Source organism: Nothobranchius furzeri, chromosome 7, assembly GCF_043380555.1.
Source record: "Nothobranchius furzeri strain GRZ-AD chromosome 7, NfurGRZ-RIMD1, whole genome shotgun sequence".
In the NCBI taxonomy this organism is placed as follows: Eukaryota; Metazoa; Chordata; class Actinopteri; order Cyprinodontiformes; family Nothobranchiidae; genus Nothobranchius; species Nothobranchius furzeri.
The window spans coordinates 68686177-68696290 of record NC_091747.1 but is presented as its reverse complement, the minus strand read 5'-3'; the positions used below and the strand labels follow the sequence as shown (position 1 = coordinate 68696290).

The following is a 10114-nucleotide window of genomic DNA, read 5'->3' as shown; positions in this document are numbered from 1 at the left end:
CCACTTCCTGTTTGAAAAATGCAACAAATGCTGTTGCCTAGCAGACCGAGAGGGCGGAGCCACTAACAAATACACACACACAGGCTCACAACGGCATTGTGACATCATAATGTACCAGTTTACATCATAGCATACCTCTTAGCCAATAGCGATGGCAGTTTTAAATTCAAATACAGTGCAGAGTTTTTACCTGACAACGGCACAACACCGCCAGTTTTAGGCAGAATATTTAAATTTTAACCAAGATGCACTGAAGTACCAAATTATTGACCACACGTGTCTGCAGCACGATTAGACACTCGTTTATTTAGTTTATCAGCAAAAAAAAGTTGATTTGGGGGTGACTTGCTCTTTAAATACTGCAGAATGTTAGCAGAAACGTGGCGCCGCTCATCCTGACTGGTTCCTGTTCAAACGGACCTTTGTGAGGTGTGAGCACACGGTTGTTTCTGGCCTTCTGAAGCTCTGACTGGTGGCACCTCCTGACCAGGTCTGCTCAGACTGACTTCCTGTAGAAACACGAAAGAGGAAACTGTTGTGTGGTCCTCCTCGCACCGTCTGTACAGGTGGGATCACTGTTTGGGTGACGGGGACGGATTGTTTTCACCGTTAGTGCTGTGAGGGCGAGGCTTTTAGCTCCGTGTTGACGCGTCTGTGCTGTTCATGGAGGTCGTGTTAAACTCGTAACGCTTTAGTTCTTGAAGCTGAGGCTGTTCTCTGGCAGAGTGAGGGTGGTCCTCGCCGAAGACGGTCATGTCCGCTGGAAACGGTTCCTCTTGTCAATTCTTGGGCTTTTTGTTCTTACGCAACAACGAACCTGAACGGTTTAGTTATGAAACTGAAAGCTGCAAGCATTTATCCAAACTAGTTACCCCCAACCCTAAAACCTCTGCTTTTAGTTTCTCCTCGCTGGCATTCGTCCAAAGATGTTTCCGTAGGTGTTTTGTGTACATTTGCGTCCGTGTGGTTTCAAAGCTTGATCACTGGAATGAAGAGTCTATTTTACTTTTTTACTTCAGAGTTTAGAGCGACAACAGCTGATTGGTTAAATAGATTTTATTGAATAGAAACTGAGGTGTGTTGGAGGCTGAAGGTAGATTTTATAATTAGTCGTGAAACTGCTGAGTGTTTACCTTCCATGTGAGGGGACTTTAATGTTACTCAGGATTAGAGTTGTTCGACCCGCTACTGGGACGTTTATTTATTGACTCTTAAAACCAGACTTCATGAGCCCCGATCAGAACCAGGTGACCTCTCTGAGGCCCTGCTTATGGCAGCTTTCCTTGTTTAGTTTGAAGATTTTGTGATTGTGTAATGATTTTGATTCAATGTTGATGTAAATAAAATACTTTTTTGATAACACTTCTGGAGTTTACTTCTTTTAAAATGCTTAAAACCTTTATATAAAAATGCAGAAAGTTTTTTTTACAACAAACACCACAGTGAGCTCGTCACAATGATGCAAAACTCAACTTTACAGTAACGAACTACCTCAAAGAAGAAAATTAAACTTTAGAGTGAGAAAAGTCAACAACATCCCGTCAGACTTTCTCTACACACCAACAACTGTCCTCCACACACACACACACATAAACACGGGCTCCTCCAGCAGGTGGTGACGCTAGTCTGGTTGGCATGACAGCAGCAGCTGCTGCAGATGGTCCGTAGCGGTGCGACTGGAAGGCTCGTCCTGACCCAGACACAACAGCCTGCGGTAGCTGCCCTCAGGAACCTCACACAGGATCCTGGAACATTGACACGTTCACTAAGCCAGGTGTTTAAAATGGCTTTTATTCGGGTTTTTGGTAAGAAAAATGAGCTCACCAGTCCTCTAGATCCTCTGTTTTGGGGTCAGGGTTCACTTGCACCCACTGACCGATGGACCACATCCTCACCACGTCACCGTGAGTAACACCGTCTCTGCCTCCACCGGCCTCCGCGTGGGCATTGGGAATGTCTTCATAACACAGGAAGTAACTGAAAAGAGCACAAATACAAATGGAAAATCAGTTTGAACAACTTCACGTCAGAGTTCAGAAGAAAGGGCCAGATCTAGACTCACTAGTCGGTGTGAGTTTTGTCCTCCGCGTCCTCGTCGTCCTCTTCCCTCTGCTGCTTGTCATGGGGTCTCTCTACATTCCAGCGCATGCGTTTGTACAGGCCGGTCTTGCTCTGGGAAAGGTATGGCGTCGGCTTACAGTAACGAAAGCCGGAAAGCTTCAGCCGGTCCAGGTGAGTCTGACCGATGCAGAAGTGAGAGATGCTGGACATGTAAACGGGGGGTGAAGACACGGTGAGATCAGTGAGGTGTGCTCTAGTCAAACCATCACAGAATGGATGTTAAAGGATAAAATCAATAAATATTTGATATAGAGCCTTCTAGAGGCCATCAGTCATTCACACCCTGGTGGTGATGAGCTACACTGTAGCCACAGCTGCCCTGAGGCGCACTAACACATAGGCGAGTTTGCCATATACAGGCACCACCGGTCCCTCCCTCAAGTGTCTTGCCCATAAGAAAAGATGTTTTACAGGAAATGTTCTTAGTTTGACCAAAGCTCAAAAACCACATGATACTGATGAAATATTTAAAATAATATACATCATTTTATGATTTTAGCACATCATTATAAAAGAATTACTAATGCAAAGATGTGTTTGGTTTTGAACCTGTTGGGTTCGGTTTCATCCACGCTCACGAGTCCGTGGTCAGAGAAGGTCAACACCAGCTGCTCCAGCTTCTCACACAGCTGCTGAGAGAAGTCCAACAGCTGCAAACACACAGAGCAGTCCAGTGCTCCCAGTTCCACTCGCACAGAAACTGGTTCAATTGAATTTCCCCAACAGCTGGTTTAAATAGCTCTACTTATACAGCAATATAATGATTTGTGATCCTTACATAGGTTAAATGTTGGTAACACACCTTTGAACGCATATCAAAAGACAAATGGCTGTACTGTGTCAGAGTGCTCCGAGCTGTGGTTTCCAGGTAGTCAAAATAAGGCCGACAGGTGTACAGGAGGCTAGAAACTGCACCAGAAAAGGCCTCTTTCTCTACATAACCCTGCCTGGAAAAACACAGAAAGAATAATAAATGCACATGCATCCAGAGGAAATCAGTGCATTAGCAATAATCAGGAACTTGCCCACTGATGAGGCAGTCATGCAATTCATCAGCTTTGCTCAGGAACTGCTGGAGCTGCCGCTGGAAGGTCAGCAAGAGGTTTTCCGTCTGCTTGACCTCTGGAGAACTGCTAGACACGAACCTACAGCCATGGGGCGCCAGAGCAACTTCAGCCAAAAACAACAACGGATCCTCCAACTCTGTAACACAAATTAACACAAGTTTAAACCTAAAAGCATCATTTTAATCACCTATTTGTAACAGCAAACATAGGTTAAGAAAGTTCAGTGCGTATTTAGTTGAACTGGACAAAGCAGCAGCATCAAATATAAACCAAAAAGTTAGAATTTTAACAAATCAACAACTTAATAACTAACGCTATTGCACTGCAAGACTCCCTTCACCTGGATCCGGACTATTGATGTCGCTCACGTCCTCCTGCAGTAGGTCAGTGAACGCATCATGTCCCGGTAACGGTGAGATGTCCAACGGCAGCTCGGGCTCATCTTCAGCATCGGTCACCAGGCTAGCAGCTCCGTCTAAATCACAAGAGCTGCGGAAAGTTAAAAATCGTTATTAAATCAACCAAAATGAAAAATAAAGTAAATAAACCACAACAAACCACTCTCATTTTTACTAGCTAACAACTGGCTAGCAATGAGCTAACTAGCTACATAAAACTCGATGAGGAAAGTTTAGTCTTGTTTTTACTCCTTAAGTATTAAACTGTATCATAATTATGCGTCTATTCACATGATAAACGTACGTTTATAACATTTTATATGAGTAAATAAAATTAGCAAGGTAGAAAACAATTTTTACCTTTTCCCTCCACAGCCCCTCATTTCTAAGGTCAAAGGTCATCAAATTTTATAATAAAAACGCACTTTCAATTATTTTCAAAACTACTTATTGTTTTGGTTATCTTGCCTTATTTTAATTGTATTTTATATAAAATACTTTTTAATGTTTTTTTTTAAATACACTAACCCTAAAAAACAAACACAGGTGTGGTTCTCTGAAATGTTCTGATAGTTCCCTAAATGTGGCTAAACTTCGGAGAACCGTCAAAGAACATTCAATGGATATGTTTTTTGTAACCTTTTGGGAACCTTCAGGGAACATTTAATCAAGTTTATTAATTCTGAGCTAGCTAGGCTAGCCTGGCTACAATATTGTGGTGGGCTGTCATCAAAGCAGCAGGAAATTGTAAGAATGTCATAGTAAAATTATTGTATTCCAGTAAATAGCTCAGTGGTGATATATTTGAGTATTGTAGCATTAAGTATATTTGAGTATTGTAGCATTGAGTTACTCTCTCTACTTCCTTCTCTTGGAACATTTTCATTTTGCAAATCACACATGTAAATGTGCTTGTCTGTGTCCCTTTCACATCAGCAACACCCCAGACTCCTCTTTGTGAAAGTGCACATTGAGCTTTCCTGTTAGCTGATGAGGTTCAAAATCTGTGTGATAATCCAAATCAAATGACTGTGATTGAATATGGAGGGATTAAACTACAGGTTCACTGGAGGTGGAAAGATCTTAGAAATCCTAATAAAAGAATGTTAAGATAACTTCCCACTGATGAGGATGGAAAACAAACTGCATGAAGGTTGGTGTCTAATCCAGATTTGGGACCGATTTATTTGTTTTTGGACACAACATTATGCCATGCCTACATTTTGATGAGGTTAATATTTTTTTTATTTTACATTTTTATTAGTTTATGTTTATTTATTTGGCAGACGCTTTTTATCCAAAGCGACTTACAATTTATAACCTATAGGGCATGTTGTGATCTGTGGGGGAAACCGGAGAACCTGAGGAAACCCACGCATGCATGGGGAGAACACGCAACTCCACGCAGAAAGGCCACAGCCGAGTTTCGAACCGGCAACCTTTGTGTTGCGATGCAACAATGCTAACAACTGCACCACCATGCAGCTCCGTTATTTTACTCAAAGCATCTTCCTGAACTCTTTATGTAGCCTTTTTGTGCCATGGGCATATGGAAATAGGTGTTCTGCGTGAGTGTGTATGCATGGGTGTGATGAGGGTGTGTGTACACTTTGAGTGCATGGAAAAGTTTGTATTTTTAATTTGCAGTGGTGTGTGATGGTTGTGATTTTAATTGGTGTGTATTGTTTTTATTGTGTAAAGCATCATGTGCTGATTTTTCCCACAAAACATGCTTTCTAATTAATATTTGGGTCATTGCTTTCATTTGACAAGAACTCCCAACCTGCTGTTGAAGCATTTGGAGCAGCCCTTGTCACAACATTAAAATGAGCACATTGCTTTAAAATGAAGGTCTAAAAATCAGTCAGGAAATGTAACAGTTTTCATATCATTTTATTTAGATTAGAACAGGAAATAAGATAAGGAGAGCGTGTCAGATGAAACAACTTTTTCCATCCCCTTGCTGGTATGTAATCAAACGTTTGCCTTTATAAGACATTTTCACGTGTTTGATTTAACAATCAAGTAAATGTGAGATTTGTTTGCTAAAGTCAAACCAGAGGCAATGGCTCATGCTAAATATAATGCTAGTGTTGCTAGCTTACCTAAATTTTAATTCACAAACAATAAATAATATAAACACATAACACACAGCAAATGTCATTGTTAATCTACTTTAATCATTCACACAAATCTAAATGTACAGTTCAGTTTTTACTTAATTGTATTTTGTCACGCGCGCAGTAAACGGTGGTTTCTGCAGGTCACATGACAAAGTCGGGCGCGTTCCCGCCGCCCGGCACTGGACCAATAAGCGGCCAGATGGCGTTATTTGGAATCATAAAGTGTCCATGGAAGGTGCCGCCTTTCTTGCTTCTGATTGGCTGGAAGGGCCTCCAGCCTCGCTGTAGGGTTCTTGTCTGCGGCAAGATCTTGAGTTTGTTAAAGAAAATACGAACTTAGCGCTAAAATAACCATTCTGTCCTGTTTTGCAACATACCAGTTTCAGTTTATTTCATAAAAGAACCAAAAAAATGTCAAATGTGAACTTATAATAAATCCTGTTACATTATCACACTGTTTGAATTTATATTCATGGGGTTATCTTATTACTATAGGCTATCTTATGTCTTCACTTTCATATGCTGTTTGCAAGTTAGAACTCTCTCATCATCTGCAAATTTGTATCACCTGATCGACATTTAATTCAGTGCTGATTATGATGTAGACATATTTAACCAGTTTTCATTATTCTAGAAGAGAAACACTATTGCACACAGCTGGGCAAACTATTATATTTCATACCCAGGTAAGGCACGTATATGTTGATCCCACCATGTATTTTGCTTTAATAAGATAAGTTCAATGCTTGAGAGCCAACATATATAAATAAAGTAAGTCTACAATGTGATCAATGCAAGAAGGTTTAATAAATGTTTCACATGTCACTTTCTTCAGGTTATTTTAAATTAAAGTAACAGAAAAAACTATTTTGCAAAACAGAGCAGAATGGCCGATATAATGGCACTATGTTTAATTATTATTATTATTATTATTAGTAGTAGTAGTAGTAGTATTGTTGTTGTTATTATTATTATTTATATTATAACTCCAAAACAACTGTCCTGACGGTTTGTTGAAAAAAATGAAATATGCTTCTATCCAATCAGAGGCGAGAAAGGCGGGATCTTCCTTGGACATCCTATGATTCCAAATGACGCTGCCCGGCGGGTAGCTCGAGCTCGGGCGCGCGCGCCGCTGCCTGCGTGTTCTGCCGCAGCTTGGACGCTTCTGTTGTGTTTGCTCGTCTGTTGAACTAAAACAAAGCAAGCTGCTTTTTATCTGATCAGTTTTAGCTTTTTCACTTTGACCTTTTATTTAACGGACACGTTGTCGTCGTTTTGCCTTCCGGCAGGACCGCGTTTGTCAACAGACGGCATTTTTCTTCTTCTACGGAGGCATGTGATACAGACCGGAGGCAGCTAGGCGTGTTCGGGTTTCACGGATGTTACTGGTAAAACAATAGACTAGGACGGGCTTTTTTCTTTCACTCTGTCCACCGTGGATGAGGCTCGCCGCCCGGGATCAGCGGGATACAGCCGAGGAGAGTGGCCGCCGGGTCTGGTGAGGTTTTACGGGGCTTTCGCTAGCTGTTGCACGGCCAGCACCCGGAGCAGAAGATGGACAATACGTCTGGAGCTTAACAGCTATCTTCAAAGGTTGCGTGGAAACTCATCGGTTGTTGTTTTAAACCGGCAAAGACTCGGTGTCTGAAATAATTTGTGGAGGGTTTCATTAAACGATCTGCCAAACAGTCAGCAGGACGAGTTCAGGCGCGGCCGGGCGAGCCAACAATGCGGATTACCTCCTGACCGTTGCCTTTGTGTCAACCAGACTGGCATAAAGTCCAGAGAGAAGTCGCAGGACTCATCTTTTTAAGAGAAGGGGTGTCCGCCATCGGTGTCTGTGAGGACCGGGCAGGGGCGAACCATGGCCAACGACTCCGTCCAGGTAAGTCCACCGGGCTTTGATGCCCTGTTGGGTGTCCTTCGACTGTGACCTTAATGTTGGACACCATTATTATTTAGTTATTTATTAAACTATTGTATTATTAAAAATGTGACATCTGATCAGAAGCCGTGGTTGTCTCCACAACTTTTCTTTTCTCACATCCCTCTTTATTTTGTCTGATCTCAGTTCGTATTTTTATTTATTTTTATGAATAAGAAAATGAAAATACGAAATCCTTTTAAATGTGTGTACTCAGCTCAATTTTAAGTGTTTTTCTCTGTTGCCAACAACTTCAGAAGTTCATCATCTCAATGCCTGTCATGATTCATTTGTTTAATTTTAAATAAGTACCCACCTAAAATATTCACATTAGTGTGTGTGTGTGTGTAATAAATATGATTTGAAGGTCACTGGTTAATTTATATCCAAGGACTTAGCAATTAAATGTATTAAAGACCCCCCCACCCCACCCCGCCCGCTAATATGGTGAATTATGTGTGACTTTGTGCTTAAGGGCAAACGGGGCTCCTGTCACCTTGGTGCAGTTCCTGATCTGTATTTGTTGCTGTGTGGGCCTCAGATGGTTTATGCGTACTGATGCAGGGTGAAGGCTCGTACAGTACCGGTGTTTGGCATTGAAACAACTCCGTTTCAGCCTGTGCCCCCTTTGGGAACGCCTTGCACGATAAAGCAAGTTTGATATAAGAATCCCTTTCTGACAGGGGCGTGTCCAGGGAGTGGCCTGGGGTAGCACATGCCACCCTTGGAATCTGATTGGCCACCCCAGGTGCCACCACACTAATTTACCTTTAAGTAGGCTTTTCCTTGTCTACAAGACTTGGGGGTAAAACAATAAAAGCATAACCATCGGTGCCACCCATGCACAAAGTCGTGCCTCACCTGGGCCACCCCATTTTCAAAGATCTGGACACGCCACTGCTCTCTGATTCTCAGTTTGAACAACTGAAACCTGCTTATCGTCTAGGACTCTTGGAGGTGAGCGCTATTTGTTGTAGCGGAGTTGGTTCTAGTGATGATGGTTAAGGCTGGTGTGTAAGTCAGCATGATTGTTGCATGCTGATGGTTTTCTCTGCCATCAAACGTTCCTGTTTCCAGTTCAAGAACATTGATGTCATTTAGCTAATCATTACAGGCTGGCTGTAAAACAGGAGCCAATTTGGCATCAGTGTGCTCCGTAATGAGAAGCAGCCCAGCGAGGACCAGGAAACGTGTGAAAATGTAGAATAGTGGTGGTGATGCTCAGCTGGGTGCCCAGGTATGATGGAGTTGCTTTGGTGCTGGGGGGAAGTTCCAGTGAGCGAGTTGAGGAGTTGGTGAAGTCACGGTTAAACCTGACAGTTCATTTGTTTCCTGTATTGTTTCTCTCTGCCTCCACAGAATTAAGTGATGCTCATTAACGGATCTGGCGACTGCTCATTCTTCAGGCTCTCGCTCAGCTCGCTTCTTCCTCTCCGTCTCTTTTCCTGTTTGTGATTGTTTAATACGTGAACCAGATCGCTTTGAAGACTTTTCATTCAGCAGGTTGATCTCATTAATTAGTGTTTCCCTCCTTTAAGCAGCTGTAAACTGAAGCAAATAAAACAAGTCTGCTCTTTTCTTCTGAGCGGCTTTGAAAAGCCTCGTTTCTGTCTCTGGTGTCTGGACGTTAAAGTGCTGCTGCACATGCTGCTAGTCACAACTCCCATATGGTAAACAACAGAGGCCGAGCTGTTTGCCAAGCTCAGGGATGTTTGCTTTCTCCAGTGAATGCTGTGAAACATACAGTTTTACCATTGAGCTAAACACTTAAACAGTGTGTTTCAGTTAGTATCACGATTTTCTTGTATTTGGAGCCCAAAAGCTGTATTTTAGTGTCGTTTTCAACGTTATTACATCCAGGTTTTGCTGTTTCCTGGCTTGGTTTGAACATATATCATTTTAACCAGTTTCTCCTCTACAGTGGGTAAAGTTCGAGTGACCCGGTGCGTTGTCGGACCCAGAGACCCATTTCAACGCCGCTAACCAAAAGCTAGCTATAATAGTCACCATCCAGCCAAAGAGGAACAGCCAGTGCATGACGTTTGTTGTAGAACCGGTTTGGACCGGGTTGCCTAACGGCACTGTGTAGCAGCAGACATGTATGGTTCTGAGCGTGTCTGTTTGTTTTGTGTAGCATCTGAATCACAGCATTTTTTTTTTAAAGATGGACTCTGGGCTGTGAGTGTGTTAAAGTAATAACCGTAACATCTAGTATAAGTTGCCTTCAAACCTAACCAACAGACTCGTTTGTCCAGATTTGAGTCCATTTAAGCAACTTCGCTAAGCCCCCTTCTGAGTCGTAAAGGGATTTCTAGATTTCTCACACACAGGCTTAGTTTTGCTAATTTACAGGAGTTCCTCTTCTACATTTTCTTTACTGTAAATGGGAAGCAAGCAGTGAAGAGCTTCACCCTCCCTTGGTACGCCATTTATTCTCCCCACAGCAAGATGGAAGTCTGAGCTCATGTGCGTCACACT

General features: G+C 42.4%; 2 protein-coding genes across 3 annotated transcripts in view; one reads left to right on the top strand and one right to left on the bottom strand.

Moving 5' to 3' along the window:
* Window positions 1–1503: 1503 nt before the first annotated feature.
* On the bottom strand, window positions 1504–3983 carry c7h19orf67 (chromosome 7 C19orf67 homolog). Of its 2 annotated transcripts, none has more exons than XM_070553636.1 (8): window positions 3947–3983; window positions 3529–3677; window positions 3143–3324; window positions 2900–3064; window positions 2671–2771; window positions 2063–2263; window positions 1825–1977; window positions 1504–1745 (listed from the first exon to the last, which is right to left on the bottom strand). In XM_070553636.1, exons 1-8 carry the CDS (start codon window positions 3967–3969, stop codon window positions 1622–1624), a joined length of 1098 nt encoding a protein of 365 aa, XP_070409737.1. In that variant the 5' UTR covers window positions 3970–3983; the 3' UTR covers window positions 1504–1621. The 2 variants fall into 2 exon arrangements, with proteins under 2 accessions (XP_070409737.1, XP_070409738.1); XM_070553637.1 differs by having other exon boundaries at window positions 2924–3064.
* A 3367-nt stretch (window positions 3984–7350) lies between these two features.
* pkn1a (protein kinase N1a) overlaps window positions 7351–10114 on the top strand; it is a 66763-nt gene continuing 63999 nt past the window's right edge. The window contains exon 1 of the mRNA XM_070553630.1: window positions 7351–7597. Within this exon, the coding sequence (XP_070409731.1) occupies window positions 7577–7597 (21 nt within the window). The 5' untranslated portion in view covers window positions 7351–7576. The remainder of the gene's footprint in view (window positions 7598–10114) is intronic.